Source organism: Heliconius melpomene, chromosome 19 (assembly GCF_056956725.1).
Source record: "Heliconius melpomene rosina isolate 202511_hmr_F chromosome 19, ASM5695672v1, whole genome shotgun sequence".
NCBI lineage: Eukaryota > Metazoa > Arthropoda > Insecta > Lepidoptera > Nymphalidae > Heliconius > Heliconius melpomene.
Genome location: NC_140407.1, coordinates 16,431,314 through 16,450,499, shown reverse-complemented (window position 1 = coordinate 16,450,499; position 19,186 = coordinate 16,431,314). Strand labels below are relative to the sequence as shown.

Sequence of the window (19,186 nt, the reverse complement as noted above, 5' to 3'; positions counted from 1 at the left end):
TTAATTAATAAATTTGACAACAAAATAGCATGTAACGGTGTGTAATAATTATTTACTATTATTTAACAACGTCGTTTGCGGTTGTCATATACCTACTCAGTAATTCAAATAATATACGCATGTATTAAAAATAGTCCTGTCGTATATTAGGCGGTGCCACAATTATTTGCTTTCGTCGGTTTTACCAGACGCCGCTATCTGCGGGTTTCCCGCTCCTGTCCTGACGTCAATGCACGTGTAATTATCAAGATAACATATAACATAATCCTTCTATTCGTAATGTAATCTAGGACAATTGCTTTTTTTTAGTAGATAAAAGTTAGGCTTTTCTTTATCTTTGCTTGTTGTTCTTTGTAGGTAAAGACGGGCTAACTTTAATGTTCTTCACAGTTTTAAAATATGTTTTTTTTAATGGATTCTTGAAAGTATTTATTTTATATTGTCAAGTGATACAAAGCTGTCAGCAGCTTGGAAGGTGAGCCAGTTTTACAAAATAGATTTAGATAGTTTGAAAAATCACTTATGGAATATTTATACTATTATTTTCATTATGTATTTTGTGTATATACTTAACTTAGTAATGCTGAAAAGTATTAGAAAAAGCAAATACTGAACCATACACACACATCACAGGTACATATTCTTGACATATAAGACACTCGGCCGTCCTAGCAGTAGTATGTCATAATTGATATATTAAGTTCACTTAGTACTTACGAGAATATAACATGCCATGAAACAATATTTAAATCATTATTTGGTTGTAGTAAGAAAGGCAGAACAAGGGGTAGAATCCTGCCATCTGAACAACGTGTCTCAGTAGGCTCATTGCCTGTCAGGACAGCCAGTCGAAAATGTTGAAGCGAAACAAATATGTTGTACTCTACGCTGTATCCCGCCAGCCAGTGGGAATCCAGTGCCAACATATTTATTGTACTCACTTTTTACTAAATTGTGGAAATTATGCACTATGATTGGCGGAATCAATGCCACGCTCGGTCTACTAAATAAAAACGAAAAGTAAACTAAATTAAATATATTAATTTTTCTGGGCGGAGATCGAACCCACGACCATCGCGTTTACACTCAGACTGCCTCAGGCCGGCTTTCTCTAACATAACAAAGATAAAAATTAACCGTTCCCCTAATATACAGCAGGAAGTATGGTAACGTAACCAGCGACTACAAGGCCCGCCTCCTCTCCCAGAGGACCGGCGTCAAACCAAAATGAAGATAAATAAGGCAAATATAAATATTGTTACATTTGTATCACGATGTTGACTTACTTTGATAATGTTGCAAATAAGAGCTCCGTAAAGTCAGATATGAGAGTCTTGTTTATATGATAAGGAGTATTATTGTGTTTTTATCTTGCTACATTATGTCGTAAGTATTTGTTCATAGAATCAGGAATCTCAACCACCAAATACCATATCCCATATCCCATATACCATATACAGTACTCATGTGATAGATAGTTAAGCTTGTGACATTGTAAACTATGAGATACAGCCGTGCGCGATAAATAACGCCCCATATCGGCGTAAAACTGAAAAATACTATCAAATATATTTATGGGTAACAGTTTGAAAGCCGCCCGCGACAGTGACGTAGTGGAGTGTGTGTGTGAGCCACTCCCTTTCACAATCTATCAAATTCGAATAGGTATTCCCCACTGTTGCAGTGTTCTCTCTAGCAGCTAGCATTGGCTATATAAACCTAGCAGGTTAGGCGGAGGAAACCTAGTGTTAAGGCACTCCGTACCTCATGTAATCATTTTCAATATGTATTGAGTCGCGAAACACAACGCCACGCTTTGTCTTGTTAGAGCGCGGAAATAAAAATAAATAAATCTTTTAGGTTGGTCTCTAAAACACGTTTCCACTTCTTGAATTATAAAACATATTTTATAAATTATTCTTATAATATCAAATTAGATATCGTGGTAAGGTTGTTGCAGCATTAGCTGGACACTGACTTCAATATTATAAAATCTTTACATCTAAATTATTCCAAAAAGGGTTACTTTGTTTTTGTGTTTGTTTGAAGTCAGTTCTTATTACTATAAATTATTTTATTTGTAAATAACGTTACTTTTAGTTGGCAACGGCTTGAAAAATAACAAACTTTAAAAAGTAAATCAAATTGTATAAAGTAATATTTTATACAATTTGATTGTTTAATGTTTCTATTTTTATTAATTATTTGCCTGCCAGTCCTAACCAGTCCAGTAGATAAGAGGCCAGTCGTGGCGCCGTGCCACTAAGTGTGACTGTAAAACCGACTGCTTTTGGGTTCAATCACCAATCGAGGAGATGAAATATTTATTTAAATTTATATTTCCATTTCTTTATTTATTAAGTGACTTTTCTCTATTATTATTTTTACCATTTACATGAGTGTCATAAATGGTTTATTGTTTTTAATAAATTACTATATTTCAAATCGGGGCGCCCCTTATTTTACAACACGCTTATTATAAAACTGTTCTCTTTCGTAACATACATATAAATGTCAACGTCAATAATAATAAAAGTCAAAACCGTACATAACGTAAGTTCTAACAACACTATCTTAGTTTTTCCTGCCATATTATAATTTGGAGGATTTCTGACTGAAAACGCGACGGTTTTGAGTTCATAAGTTTATTCAGGCAGAAAGTGGAGAAAAGGCTTTTCATAGGTGACTGACGCTACTCGCGACTACGTTACGTGCGTTTATTTATTACCTACTTGTTATGATAACAGTCTTGTCACTTAATTAATACGCATTACTTTACAAAACTACGCTCACTACGTCGTAATGACGCACTATTTGTTTCGATAAATGGCAATTCGAAGAAGATAAATGAATAATTAAATGTGCCGATTACAGGGATGCTGGACGCGCAGTAGATTCATCTCGTTCATTGAACGTCGTTTAATGACTCAGATTGAAAAGCTTGAAGTCATTGCAAGTTATATGGTTATTTTGTAGTTCACGTTGTATCCCGCATCTAGCAGGGTTACACCGCTGCGTCATATGAACATGCCAGAACAATGAGAACGAGAAAGGAACAACGCTAGGAAATAATTAAAAAAATACTACTAAATAAATGTTTGTTTTAGACTACTTTATCTCCTTATACTGGATCATTTTGATTTGTATGTGTTTTCATAGTAACAGTAACAGTATTACGCGGGAACAGCAGCAGATAGCCTACTGCCTTCAAGGAAATAATAACTATTGGGGTTGTTTTTTCCTCTATATTGATTTTATGCTGTTGGATTTTATGTTTTTAGATAAGTTGTTCCTAAAAATGATAAATTATATTCCTAGTAAAAAGTGTACATAATGGTACATACTCGTATGTATATGGTTGACCCGGAGACTCTGTGATGATTAGATATGACCCTGGTCTATTGATATGTGTCATTGCCGTCAGTGAATAATACCAAATTCTAAATATCAAGTAAGTCGCATCAAATTTGCTGTCATACAAATTTTGAGCCCCTACATCCCATTTGAATTTGAATTCCAAATCTCACGTGATCGAATCAATTTTCATACAAAATTTCAGTATTTTAAAGTGTAATTTGACATTTAGGAAGCAAAATAAATGATAAAAAATATTTCTCTTTTATTTCGAAAGTTCGTTTTTCTCGGACATCACTGAAAACCCACTGATACACATTTTAAACATATTTTAAAGTGTTTTTTACCGTTATTATCAACATTTCAAAATAACTAATGAAAAATTGTATTACAGCAATTACACTGGAGAAAAATATTTACTTATAAAATAAGAAAATATAAAGCTAGTCGTATTTAGCGTTGGTCTCGGCGTGTCACCGGCAGCGGCGCGGCGCGGGGTGCGGCGTGCGGCGGCCAGCTGCGGGATACTGTAGCTTATGTTATGTAGAACTTGAAACATTTTTTAAAATGAGAGTAGTAGTAGTTGGGAAAATGTTTAGTATTATTATCTTTTGATACTCTATGTATCCCGCAGATGCCGATGCACAGTAGGCAGGAACCTAGTGTTAAAACACTCCGTCCCCCACTTATCACAAAAATTTCGAAACATGGCAATTTGTGGCACATTGCGTGTTGAGAGGCGAAACTCAACACCACGCTTCACATCGACACCAGAGCGAAGAAATGAAAATATGAAATATTTCATTTCCTCGAGTGGTATTCGAGTGGAGTTCGTGAGTGAACTGTCGCGCTTACAGTTACAAGCTTGTGCACCACGACTGGTATTGAAAATACTCGTAATTTACTTTAAAAAAATACATGGTACATATTTTAATATATTAACATAATTATTTATTTCTTATTTTACCATTATTTTAATAATTTAAATATAAATTATTTTGTCATTGTTGGTAAAAATTACTATTAATCGTTTTCATTCTGGTTTTTTTTATTTAATTGTAACATTTATAAGTGTAATTTTTATTGTGTTGATAATAACGTGTATTCACAGAACGTAATTCCCTTGGGTGGGGAATATCTTGCAAAGTATTGTTTTTGGGAATTACTAAAAAAGTTGGTAGCTACTGATACCGTATTGAGGGGGTGACCCCCAAAGCAATTATATTTGAACAGTAGGTAGGTAGGTACCTGTAGACGTTACTCGTTACAACGCTTCTACACCTCTATAATACGATACTGAAAAAACTTAAATGTACTATTTAAAAAAAGTATTTTATGCTGTTTCCTTTCGACTATATGTAACGTCATTTTTATATATGTTTCTTCCATATTTAGTAGGTAAGTTCAGAAAGAGTGTCTAATCTAATATATATTATTTTTATTTGTTTAGGTGGTAAGAACCTAGCTAGCGTTAAGGCGCTCCATTCTCCACTCTCCGCCTGAATTTGTTCTCCTATCCTGAAATTAACAAACGACCGACAAAGATATGTACTCACTTGTTACAGAGTTTGAATTTTATCCAAGAGCCTAAGTGATATTTGTACATAATTTCATCCATAATACTAAGTCTGTATTTGTACAATTTTGTGAACGCGCTCATCTTAGGAACTAGGACTGGACTGTTCCTGTATCGAGGAAACTGGATAGTTCCTGTACCGAGGAAGGCTATATGCGGTCACCGTTACCTCGGGCACTCAGATATGTCATATATCATACACAATCTAGAATTCTAGAAGATGAGAGCTAGTTGATAGTATATAGACGTTAGTATAGGGAACTTTGCTTAAGAAAATAACGTCAATACCCAGGTTTGAAGCTGCAATTGTAAACACGGTTATGCCCAAGTTAGTTTTCAGCAAGTTATCTCACGCTCGGTGTGGTCCTTCAGTGAAGCATACTAAATTCATTTCTCTCCATTTGGTCGAACTCGCGCCATCATCGATATCTTCATAGTTTATACTAGGAAATTTGAAACATAATATAATCTTAGTAAAGTTTACGTTTAAAATTTTAAAATAGCAATGTTTTGCATAAGCGAAATATATTATAAATGTGACTCTTTCGCTGTTATTGTATTTCCTAGTATTGTCGTTGATGTGTCCGCGTCAGTCTAGGTCTTCCCTTACCTCCACCATACCCCTTGCTCTAAGTTATGTTTATGCTCAGAAAGAAAGTATACAAAATATTGTACTGTTTTAATAAAAGAAACATCTTTTAATACGTTTGTTTATATAATTTTTGCCTACGGATCGCTTCCGAGGTCAAACGGAAATAGCTGAAGGTTGTGTAAAATACAGAACACATTACAACTACAAGCTATATTACACATTAATTTGATGTAAACCACAGGAAAACCGAGGAAATGAAAATGTTAAATATTTCACTCTCCTGAGTGAAAATCACATCATCAATCACAAACGTCGCGTCTCCCGGGTTCGATCTTCACTAAGGGGAATGAATAAATTTAATTTATTTCGTCTCGAAAATTCAGCAGAAAGTGGATAACGGAGTTTCACCATCAGGTTCTCGCTGGCCACACACGAAACAATTAAGCTGGTTTTACAAATGTACATAATTCCAATTTTCCTTCACCACCAAACAGCTCCTAAGATTACCAGGGTTAGTACTTGTGGAGACAGAACTCTGAACTCCAGGCACGTATAATGAAACACGTCTACCGCCGCTCGACTGTCGGGGGGAAATAAACAGGAATTCACATTGATGCACATATCGACTCGGACGTGATCTCATTCGATGCACTTACTGTTTGGTCTACTAATAAATATAGTTTTATATATTTTTATATTGTATGTATATCTTATGATCGTCTCTAGTATTATAGGTTTATTCGAATATTTGTTACTAGGTATTACTGTATTAGTTAAGGCAGCACTCGCCGCGCGCGGGCGCCACACGAACACTCGTTATCGGAGGGCCTCTGAGAGCAGCTTCGATCACGGCGGACTTTTTCGTGCGATATGAGAAAAGTTACAATATCTTGACATACTTTTCAGAATCACAATAAGCTGCAAACTCATAAATAGCTTGTTTTGTAGGTCACTTCTGGGCTGGCTGGCAGGACTCGGGTGTCGCTATAAATGAAAATCTTAATATTTAATTTATAATTTCGAGAGTACAGTGTCTTGACACTGAATTCTCTCTTTGCCTATCCTGTTTGCGGATAAAAGCGTGAAAGCTGCTGCTACTTTATAGAATTCCTACATTCTTTTTTCAAACGAGTGCGTCAAAGAAAGCACTACTAGCACTTAATGAGCAAAAAAATAAAGATATAAGTATATTCTAAAGCTATGATTTTTTAACTTTTAAATTATTTACAATATATTTTTAAATATTTTTGTCGAAAATTCTCAAGTTATAAACTTTATCATTATGAGAATAGCCAACTTTGCATTATTCATATATTTCGAATAGTAAGAGCTTTAAAAATTTTAACCAGTTTAAGTTTGGTAACTACTACAGGAAGAAGTTCATACAGAAAATATGACAAAAAGAAGAAACTATTATGGATTGATTGGATTCACTGTGGTGGGTGGATCCAATCCATCCAGAGTATTTAAATGTAGTTTAAAAGAAAGGAAGGATGCATTCAAAAAAATAATTGGCAAAATTTAGAATATGAAGCCAGGTGTGGCGCAGGGATACAAGTGTGCCACTGTAAACACGACAGATTATGGGTTCGATTCCCACTGGAGGAAATGAAATGCCTATGAGAGTGGATTATGTTAACATTAGATCCAGGTTTCCTTTGCTTACTCTATATGTGAGGGATACAGCGGGAAGGTTAAAAAAACAGAATATAACATCAGGTAAGATTACGTAATACAAATAATACTAAGATAAATATGTAGTAAAAATAATGAGATGTAGATGTACGGCACAACGTGAGAGAATATTTCAAATTAACTTACGCATTTTTATTATGAAATTCTTTGAATACACACGTCGTCCTCGTCGTCGTCGTCGTCGTCACCTGTCATGTCACTGACAAGTCAATCTCGTAGTAAGTCTCGAATTATATATTTTTTTAACTTAATGATATATACTTTTATTATAGAAAGAGAATGAATTTTACATTTTTAAATATAAATTATTATAAAAAATACATTAAAAATATAAAAAACAATCTTTTTAGGCCCCGCCCTAGGAAGATTGTTTTTTACAACACACAAGACCAATCAATGGACAAGGGCCCAATCCATCTTTGGCTAGGGCTCTAGAGAGAGAAACCTCCTCACAATACGCACCGTCTCAAGCAAAACTACATTGTTCTAGTAACGTATCTAGTATTGTAATAGATCTTATATTAAGGTGAATACACAAGAGATTTATTTGCATAACATCAAAATTTAATACTTTAAAATTTAAAAACAGCCACATAATATTTCTTACAAAATAATATATTTCTTGCGATAAAATTGTACATTTCTTTCATCGAACATTCCCACCATATAGCAAATAGCAATAAACCGCTTTAACCTTTATTAGTTGAACAAAAGCTAAAAGTATCTAATCCAAACTCGAGATCTCCAACTTTGTATGAGGAGGCTCCCCAAGTTGTTGCAACGTTATAGCTTGTATACGAGTACGTGAGGGGTTTACCTACTATTGGACAATCATTTTGTAGCTGTTGCAGGCTGCTGCAAATAATAATAATGTGTGGCATGTGGCAGCGTCCAATTGTTAGGACAATGGTTGTGGGTTCAAAAAGGGGTGAACTCCGTATCGCCATATTTTTGTAATTAAGCCCTTTTGGTCAATATAAATGAGTTGAAATATTAATAACTTCGTTTGATGACATTTGATGTTTGGTGTATCGAAAATGATTAACAAGATAACGGTGAACAAAATACCAAATGTGGCTGCAGTTATACAGTTTAGTCTGAGGGTTGTATCCCTTATAATAACGTGGCAGCGATCCCGGACGACACTACCGCCAGTGATGTTTAACTTTGTGTCCGACTTGTGTTTCAAAATCGAAAGAACTTTTACTCGTTCCACCGGCGTTCCAACATTGCGTGTTAAGTTGCAGAACTTAACCCCGCGCTTTGCAATATTTGCATAGTTTAAGTAAATTGAATGATTTTCACTCAAGTTAAAATAAATGAAGTATACTGACGAATGTCTACAAATAATAACTTCACATATTTCAGCACCACGAATCAATTTCCAAGTGTGTCAAGTGATGCAACTTTTCCTCATATGTACCAAAAAGCTCTCGCGATCGCTCGTTGAAGCTGTTCTCACAGTTGATTGTTTCTACCCTTCACTATAGAGTAACGGACTTCAGTGGCTATAGCCACTTTTATTTGCTATTTAACCAAAAGATTTTACCAAAAATGGCTTACTTTTATTAAAAGCGACACCAAAGTTCTTGATAATTTATTAAATATTATTGCTTTATTTGTTTTGAAATTAATACTTATAATACGAGTACACTAGATATAACACGTATAAGACACAAGACACGGCGGCGGCGGTGCGATTGTAACGCGACGGTTGTGGGTTCGATCAACAATAAAATATTTATATTTTTATTTGTTCGCTCTGGTGTCGAGGCAAAGAGCAGCATTGAGTTTCGCCGCTTAACACGCAATGCTTCCAGAATTCGGCGGAAAGTGGGGAACAGAGTGTCTTACCATTAGGTTCCCTCTGCCTACCCTGCTGTGTGCGGGATGCAGCGTGAAATTGATTGTTTTTTAAATTCAATTTTCGACTCTGCTAAGAATTTCACTAAACACTATGTGCAGGATACAGAATGACGACCAAAATAAATAGTAAAAACTTTCAATGAACACTCAGACGTTTCGTGTTTCACTAAAGGCACAACTACGGAAGGAATGGGGCTAATGCGTTCAATTACGATGCTATTTTTCCGCACCTTCACTAGACGTTATATAGCAAAAGAGCAAATCATTTTTATTTATTTCTTTTATATTTAAGTGATAATGGCTATAAAAGAGGTACTTAGTCTTTCCTGTACAGGATAGACATAGTAGGTAGTGTAGTAAGTAAGTTGTTGCCTAATTATAAACTACCAAGCTGGAGGCAGAACCTGTAACCTATCAATGGGATACCATTACGATTTCTATTCTAAAAAGTAATAAAAAATATTCTTGCTTTTCAATTTTATTTATCACTTAAAATATGGAATAATTCTAAATTTAACTTCGTCGTAACGGTCTCTCTGGGTACCCTTTTTTAAGAGGCTGGAAAATGCAGAACCACATGTGCGCAAGGGAAATATACAGTACAATTGGAACCAAAATTAATAGAGTACTTCCGGTTAACCTGGAATTATGAAATTTGGCAGCAAGCATCTATAGGTAGTACAGGTTTTGATATTAAAGCCGCTAGTTTAAGTGAGGTATCAGTTGACAGGGCTCTGGCTAAGCTCAGCCCGACTAAAACGACGCTTGTTCAGTTTTATTTTTTATTTACGTTAATTATAATTTATTTTGTGGTTTACAATAATGTATATATGAATAAAAAAATAACTCAATATTCTTATTCAATATTTTTATATTACTTACTCAATATTTTTATATATTACTATAGTCCGAGAGGCGTAAGATGAGCTTTGCACTTGTGTGAGTGTACAGATAGTAGAGACGTGTTGAACTGACGACAGCTACAAGCGCAGCGCATCCCTTATTTGATGTGTACCTTTTGTACATAGCAGAGTTTCACGTCAAACGTCACGCAAAACGTCACGTGTTTCTTAATAATTTATTTTTTTGTTTACTTTATTAAAAGTGAAAGCAGAAGTTGAAATATGTATGTTCAAATTCAACGCGCGAGAGTGAGGATGCAAGTCCGGTGTAGAAGAATTGATATATTTTTATGTTTATTTTTTTATTGATGCTTAAATAATATTTTTATTTTTAAAAGACCGCTGACACATATTTGTTTATTATGTTTAGTGTACGCCTCGCGGACTGCATGTCTTTAGTTTTAAACGGATATTTTTGTGTCTAATGGAAAATATTCTATTCTATTCATGACTTAATATGGATACAATTCTTCCCATACGCCCATTCTATCCTTCTTTAAGTTACGATGAACAGACAACCTGCTGTCGACGCGCAAGTAGCGGCGGTCAGAGGGGGACATGCGAGGCCAATGGTGGTCATGATGATGATTTTTTAATGCTTCATTTGGATCTCTGTCAACAAATCACCTTGTTATTTATATGATGACTTATTCTTCTCTTTTCTTTTTTTGCCTTCACGTTGTATTGCGCTCATAAAACGAAAAGCAAGAAAAAATCTCGTGTTAAGAGTTAAGACACTCCGTTTCTGGCATAGTTACTTTGTTCCAAAGACGCCACCCCTCATGGTAGTCAGAGGGAACCTGAGTGGAGCCTGGAACGTAGTGTTAAGACACACTCTTTCCTCCGGTTTATTATAGTAACATCTGCATTGTATTAAAAATATATTATAATGAATAAACTCACCCATATTTAGCAAAACTATACCACATAGCCGTCATGAAGTCAACCATGGCGGCATCCTTACCGGAAGTGCCGATACTTGGGAAGCGATAGTTCAGGGAGAACAGGTATATCAAGACATCATGGTGTGCCACACCTTAAAACACATACAAATATTGTAACATCAGGTGGCCGCCAAGGGGGTAGATACAAGTCATGCACTTGCCCCCATAGCATAGCTGCTACATGCGGGATACGGCGTGAAGCTAAGAATAAGATTACCTATAGGTTTCTTAGTTTGTGGGTCCTCATAGTGGCTGTGGTTCCCGATGTAAGCGAACTCGTAGTACCACACCGGCGACTCGGAGTGACGACACATCAAGTTTGCCATTCTGGATTTTTCGTTTTAACTTGCTTCATTTATTTTTATTATTTTCTAATCTACACACCGTCTAATCTAGACCGCATCTGACTGTAAACGCGATGGTTGTGGGTTCGATTCCTACTCGGGAGGATGAATATATTTAATTATTTTATATTTTTTATACTGGAGGTGCGTGGGAGCGATCATCGAAATATCTTAAAGTAAGTTCCCTCTGCCTACCTTGCTAATGAGGAATACAGATTGAAATTTAAAAAAAATCTGTTATTTTAATGGGTTAATACCTCGAACGGTAAAAACGGAACCCTTATACGAGTAAGATCACTTTGTTGTCCGTCCGTCAAGACCATTTATCTCGAGATCTCGTAGAAGTATCAAGCTGAAATTAATATTTAGTTCTATGGTCCCTTGAAGCACAAAAAACAAACTTAAAAGTAAACTATAAGAGGATGTATCTTTGCATTGATTTTAATGCATGTTGCATATATTTAAAATCAGTAGGGTACTTTCCGTGGACATACGGTTATAAAATTATAGGTGTTTTATAGAAAACAATAATTACAAATTCATGTGTAGTTCATTTCAAACAAAATGAATGCATATGCCCGCAAAATTAAGTTTGCTAGCTGTTATAAGTTGTACTTTCCGTTGACTTACAAACTTGAAATTGGTAAGAAAGGTTCTACTCGCCCTCCGCGAGTCGACGGTCGACTTTTTCTATTTGGAGGATGTGCAGAAAGTCTATATCAGTCCGATGGACGTTGAGTGGCAGTGCCTATCCGTACTTCGACGTTCAACTACACGTGGGAAATTTATTGTTGTTTTAGCGTCGTAAACGTTTAAAATATTTTTAAATGCTTTCCAGTCCGGTTCAGTAAACGCATTCATTTTCTCTGCACTCTCTTAATTTTTAACTCATTCGCACCAAACTACTCTTGCTCAATCTCTACTTCTGCCACCCTTAGATTACACTGATTTTTGTTGTCCTGATACCAATGAGGAGATTCTCGACAAACTTGACCGGCTTTAAAGTGTGTATTTGTACCTTAACCTTAACATCTCCTATGTTCAAGGTTCTGGTAGAGATCTCTATTAGAAATAAGTTATCCGTTGTACACATTCTTTCTGTTATTATATGTTTTGTGTACTTTCATTATTGTGTAGTACCTACATAAATAAATGAAAAAAACAAATTGACAGTGACGCGTTTGCTGACGTACCTACGTGGGACGGTTTGCAAGAGGCGTAGGTTTAAATCCCGCTACGTTAAAAGTTGTATACGTTTTCGAGAAAAGTTTTCCTTTTTCCTAAGTGAAGAATAAAAGTTTAATAATATAAGAAACGACTTACCTGTGTACTATATAACTTTCAATACTATCTTGATATAAAAGTCCCAGATTCCTTTCGCTTTCCTTATTATTTTTCAATGGCTTGTCTTGAAGATAAAATGTTCGTAGAGTTCGGGCAGCTCGGGTATCATTTCTTGGCAATAGAAACGATACGGGGGCTATTTCGTCCCAGTTATTGTTCATAGTGTCCAGTAGTGTTTGGTTTCTTAGGACAGCTGTGGTATAAATTAACATTTTAAATCAATTTTTGAATCAGAGTTTGAATAATGTCAAGATAATACAAATAAACTTATCTGGTTTAATATCGGTACAGGAGAAATTGTAAACAAAAATATTTAGTATGATACTTACTAAAAGCCTTCCAAAAGAATTCGTCGGTCGTCTGACTGACAATAAATGGCACTGAGTGTATCTTTCCTTCTTTGATAACGGTTATGGGGTCGGTTGGTAGGAACCTCTCTTGTCCAAAATCTTTTTCAACGACTGGTACCCAAATACTTAGTGGATCGTAACCGAATTCCTTTGAAAGAGTTATAAGTTGTATATTATTATACGTAATAAAATAAATTAAAAAAAATCTTCACAATTTTCAATACTAAGGTATTTAACACCCAATGTTAAATACCTTAATAGTGAAAATTGTGAAATATATACTTTAAAGGTGTTTTTATATAATGAAGGAACATTACGTAATTCTCAACTACGTGAACTGATTTCCTACATCATCGGACTAAATAAAATAGAGATAAAACTATTGGGAATATTTCTAAATTCCCCAAAATGAATTTGACCCTCAATATTGATGTACAAGACGACGCCACACATTATTTATTTACCATAAATTATTTTTTAACAAAAAAAGACGAATTCAAACAATGAACCAAAAGTATAAAATAACATAAAGTAAAACTTACTTTGATTTTGTGGAGCAAAAATAATTAAAGAAAGATTTTATAATTTTGAAATCGGTGTCAAGCTAATGTTACAACAACCTCACTACAATATTTAATTACTAAGCCTGTTTGTTTGAATTCCTAAAGGATACATCGTTTTCAATAAAAAAAGAATCACCATCATCACTAATACAAGCAATACTTCTCAATCTATCTAACTAAATTATTCATAAAAAGAAACTATCAAAATATTGATACTATGAAGCTAAAGAGTTTTATTGGTTGAATAGGTATGCGAATCACAGGAAATACCGGCTCGAATTAGAAAATTCTTTTTATGTTGGATAGTCCAATTATTATCAAATCAGGCTCATGTTCCACGGGCACTTGAATGTGTTATACACAACTCTTACTTTATACGACTAACTCACATTATTTATTGAAGGCGGCGATGCCATAGGTAAATGCTATTACTTACATAAAATCCACTCAAAGAATAAGCAAAATCTCTGTAGTCCTTAGTTTTCAAGCAGTCGACTATAACCTGGGAATTGGTCGTAGAACAGTTCAGGAGTTCCGCCTGTCTCACTGCTAAGTGGTACAAGTTGTCTGGGGTCGGTTTTACTTTGAAAGGAGACCCACTCATTGCGATTGCTCGATGGAATAATCCTGTTATTGTTTAGATATATTTATAAGTTATATAGAAAATAAATATTATAATAAAATAATTGATTAATTATTATTTTTTCATGAAATTTAATTTATTGCAACCAGCTACAAAATTTTTCAGTTTTAATTTAAAGTAGGAAGAAAAAACTATTTTTACTATATAAAAAGTAAAGGTACGAGAGCGAGGGAACAAACAAATAAATATTTGATTTTCTCGAGTGGGTATCGAACCCGCAACCCCGTCTTTTTTACTGTCACACAACTGTAATCACACACTTGTGATATGACGGACTCAACTTTTTACATGAATTCGAGAAATTGGCTTGTTGGAGGGCGGAGCTAATCACCACGCTTTGTCTTATCAGAGCTAGGAAGTAGAAACAAAACAAAGAGGATACTCCAAATATATAGTAACCCCCTAGTAGCAGTTTCGACCCACTGGAATAGGAATGAGAATTACACTGTGATACTTCATTTATTCCAATACAATACAGTAAAAACCTTTTATAAACGGCCAATTATTCACTGGCAAAGATCTACGGGACGCACTGATTTGGATAATTCCATTCTATTTGAGCTCTTTTAAGTTTATAAAGTAGGGTATTTCCCTGAAGACATCACAGGATACGGAACTACTCAATCGGTTAGATACGAACTGTTTCCATACGTTTTGTACTTACACCAGCTGTGTATAGCTGTCTCTGTTGATTTCTTATATATTTTGTTAAATTATTCTCTCGTGTTTTCACGCGTAATCTCAAATGGTTTATTTTAGTTTACTTCGTTTTTTTGTAACAATGTTAAAATGTTTTCGTACCTTAAAACATAGAAGCCGTATAGGATACTTTTTTATTTTATTTAAGCATCGAGGCTGGCGCATCGACACGGTATCTTTCCGTAGACGCGATGGTTGTGGGTTCAATTTCAACTAGACTTTAGTAACTTACTTAGTGTCATGTACAGAAGCAAAAAAAATGTCACCTTTAGACATAGGTGATATCAAATGTAGCATCACGCTGACAGAGCCCGCGCTATAGCCCGTGATAGTGACGCAATCGGGGTCACCACCAAATGACGCTATGTTCCTCTGCACCCATTTCAAGGCAGCTACCTGGTCTTTGAAACCGTTGTTACCTGGCGCCAGCTCATCGCCTGTACTTAGGAAACCTAATAAAAATATTATTTTCATAAAACAATAGCTATAAATATTTATATAATCCTTAAGTCATATATAGTCAGGTATAGTCAGTCAGGGTCCCGTACCTTTTTAAAAAAAGGCGCCCTTATAAGATCACTTGCTGTACGTCTATCTGTCTGTCCAGACCCTCTATCTGGCTGTTTATATCGCGAAAAATGCGTATTTCGACACTATGAAGGAAATCAAAGAGCACTTTTAACCTAGAATTATAAAATTTGGCAGCTCTCATCTACTTAGTACTAGTAAATCTGAAACTATACATTTGTGGTTAAATGATAAATAAATAATAGCCGTAAAAGGGGGCAAAATTTGGTTTAGAAAGAGCTCGAGACCTCCAATTTATGTACAGAACGCTCCGTGGACGAGCCCGACTCGTGTTGTCCGGTTTTTTAATACACACAAAACCATAACGCGACGGTTGAACTACTATTTTGGTGAAGCTAAATAAATAAATGTATACTAAAACAAAATATATTATTTAACCTACAATTGTTTTTAAATGTTCAAATTTGAATAACTTTTAAACGGAGTAGCTTTTCACTACATTCTTTCCATCCTACAATATGCAATTTAATACCAAAATAAAATCATCCAAGGAACTAACCGAGTGTCGCGAGACGGTAGTTGATAGTAACAAGTACTATGTCTTGGTCGAGCAAGTAGTGCGGTCCCGCGAGGTCACTCCTGCCTGTCATCCCGTAGAACCCGCCTGGGTGGATGAACAATATAACCGGAAGTGGCTCCTTTCTTTTCATAGAAAACAAGGGAAATAAATAGTTATGGTGAAATATAGAAAAATAACAAATAGCAAAATAGACAGCAATAATATACAAATAGACTAGAATAGAGATGCTCAGTTCTTCACGCACCGCCTGTTACAGACATTGCGTGTTGAGTGGCGGAATAAAATATGGCGCTTTGTCTTGTTACCAGAGCAAGAAATTAAATATTAACGTGATATACACACAGCTTACAGCCGCGCCAAACAAAGACAATGCTTGAGATATTTCGGCGGAAATGTGTTAATGGGAAACGAAGTGTCTTAATTCTAGGTTCGCTGCTATGTGCAGGATATAAAACTAACACTATATACCTATCTTTCTTCAAAGGAGTGTACACATTAACAGTCAGACAATCCTCATCGATGGTCACTTTGACCGCCGGCAGCGGACACGCGGGGCCCTCTTTGGACGCATCTATTGGTGTTTTGTATTCCAAAATAAGTTTCGGAGGCTACAACATTAAGGAAATCAATTACTCAGTAGTAATGATCGGCAATAATAATATTTAAGTAGCTTAAAGTGAAATGGATAAACATCGTACTAAGATTACTACGATTTGGTTAATTAATTTAAATAGGTTGCTCTCTCATTAACAGAAGCCGATATTTGCACATGCTGTATGTGAGAAAGTTCTTGAGAAAATTCATAAAAAAGAGAGAGAGAGTGGTAAGGGAGACAAGGTGAGATCTCGCATTGCCTTCGGCAACACAGTATCAATAATACAGGAGGAAGGTTACGAGCATGAAGACCTCCCGGAGGGCATGTATGTGGCGGCTGATCGGAGTGGATGAGGCGAAAGAGGTATGCAGAGACTGTAGCGTTTGGCACTCCACTCTCTTTAGCTACCCCACTAGGGATAAAACGTGAAGCTTTTTTTATCATGATTTTCATCAATCTTTCTCATGGAATAAGTGGAATGGGTGAACGGTTGTGGGTATAGTATGGTTAAGCTGTACCCACAACTTTTGAGGCACAGATTTTTGGTACGTTTTAACTTAATTTGTCTTATATGTAAATGTTAGTTGAAATTAATTTACTATAAATACCTGAAATCTAAGATCTTGTACGGGCGGTTCTGCGTAACGTATACCGCGGTAGCTTTCGAACATGCGTCCGTATCGGGTCACATTGTACCCTCCGCGAATCTCCCCCGAAGGCGTGACGGTGACCGGGGGTTGATCTGTAAACATATTAAATGTAATATAGAGACCGTTTTGGTGCAACGACACAGTGTCTGACTGTAGATGCGACGGTTGTTGGGTTCCCATTGGTTTCCCACTTGAGGGAATTAAATATTTACATTTTCTCGCTTTGGTACTCACAGCCATTGCGTTTGCAGTTACACATTTTTTTCTTTAACAATTAATAAAAAATCAAGATTTAATATAAATATCCGCTTCCACCGAATTCAAATCTGAGACCTTGCAATTCATTTCCTATTGAAAGAACACACCGTTTCTAATTTAATATTAATTTCTTAAACAAAAAGGCAATAGGCTTTCTTCTTTGAACATTTTACTTTTAAAGCTATTGATTGTATTATTATCCTAAACAAATTTACGAACAAAAGTGTAGGGAACATTACTTATTCAAAATTAATATTACAATGTAAAATTATTATATTTGCTAGAATCATCCGCACGCAGCGCATTGGAACAATTCAAACCTGTTCCGAGTTTTTTTGCTATGCGTGTCGTAGGCTGCTAGCTAGCATCGCCACGTTTAAAGAGCCGGCTAGAATCGCTTGCGACATTCACTTGTGTATCCATTGCTCTCTTGACTTGCATTCAATTCTCAACCTTAACTTCTTGCTATTACGTGCTAGTTTAGCTTGTATTTTCTATTGGTATTTATTTAAATTTCTTTATTTCCTTCTGTGAGTGTTCAATTATTTTCTCTTCAGTGTTTTTTTTACACTTTTCAGTGTTAAATAAATTTGGACAATTTCTCCACAAAATTTGGATCTTTAATTTTACTCATTTAGTGTAAAATAATTATTAGATCATATTAAATAGCGGTATCACATATCAACCGCTATAAAAGTACATTAAGAAGGTAGACCGGGTCTTCCTTTATGTAGTCGTTTTCCTTATTCTAATTTTATGTTTCATTTAGAAAGTATATTTATACTTTATTTTTCTAGTATAGAAAATATAGTCTTGTCACCATTTTTCGTCCAAATCTGAGACATTGCGTGGAAACTCAACACTGTCTTATTATAGCGGAGTAATTTAAATAATTAATTTCCTCGATTGGCAACTAAATCCACGAACGTTTCATTTAACTTCATCAAGTTTATCTTTATCCTATTGCGTCTTGAGTGCATTATAGCAATTATATTTTTATAAATTTTCCTTTAAAAATATGTAATTTTTTGATGAAATCATCTCAACACAGTTAATCTATATTATTATTTTATTTTTGACCGACTGACCTGTCTCACTAGCGTCACTGACATGGCGATGATGCCGGCGACACGCAACACTCGCTACCAAGAACAGCACAGCTAGCCGCATCTTTCATTACTAACAGGAAAATACACTGGCAACTGTATATATAGTCACTTTAAAGGAATAAATTGGATTTATGAAGCATTACTAATTTTCCATTTAAAATAAGATTATATACATATGTATGTAGAGTGTAAAGTGTGTCGATGATTTACGTGAGATTGTAAGAGAGAGTGAGATATGTAAGATTAATGATCCCAAATTAGCTGAAATGTGGAGAAAATAGTGTCTTAACATATGTGTCTCTCTGTCTACATAGATATGCGTGAGATGTGATGCATATCATATTTTATAATAATATTATTTAAAACTGTACCGAGGGAAATAGATAATAGAAGGAAATGTACGATCATAATTACACTCATTTCTTTATAATTATATAAACGATATTATTAAACGAAGTAATTGTATGCAATTAACAAGATAAGAATATAATTTAATGTAAATAAAACAACACAAAGAGATAAAATGCACAACAAAATAACGTGGATCGAGTTTTAAGGTTATGTATCTTTCATATAAAAAACTGCAACCTCGCC

The 19,186-nt window shown here is 35.1% G+C and overlaps 1 protein-coding gene across 2 annotated transcripts; it reads right to left on the bottom strand.

The window, feature by feature from the left end:
• Positions 1–9,851: 9,851 nt before the first annotated feature.
• Positions 9,852–18,731, bottom strand: LOC146529034 (juvenile hormone esterase-like). 2 transcript variants are annotated; one of them, XM_085203783.1, is made up of 11 exons: positions 18,572–18,731; positions 17,184–17,317; positions 16,449–16,588; positions 15,960–16,102; positions 15,139–15,324; positions 13,967–14,157; positions 12,947–13,115; positions 12,597–12,810; positions 11,147–11,256; positions 10,889–11,021; positions 9,852–10,597 (listed from the first exon to the last, which is right to left on the bottom strand). In XM_085203783.1, exons 1-11 carry the CDS (start codon positions 18,651–18,653, stop codon positions 10,438–10,440), a joined length of 1,662 nt encoding a protein of 553 aa, XP_085059909.1. In that variant the 5' UTR covers positions 18,654–18,731; the 3' UTR covers positions 9,852–10,437. The 2 variants fall into 2 exon arrangements, with proteins under 2 accessions (XP_085059909.1, XP_085059910.1); XM_085203784.1 differs by lacking the exon at positions 18,572–18,731 and adding an exon at positions 17,804–17,822.
• Positions 18,732–19,186: the final 455 nt, after the last annotated feature.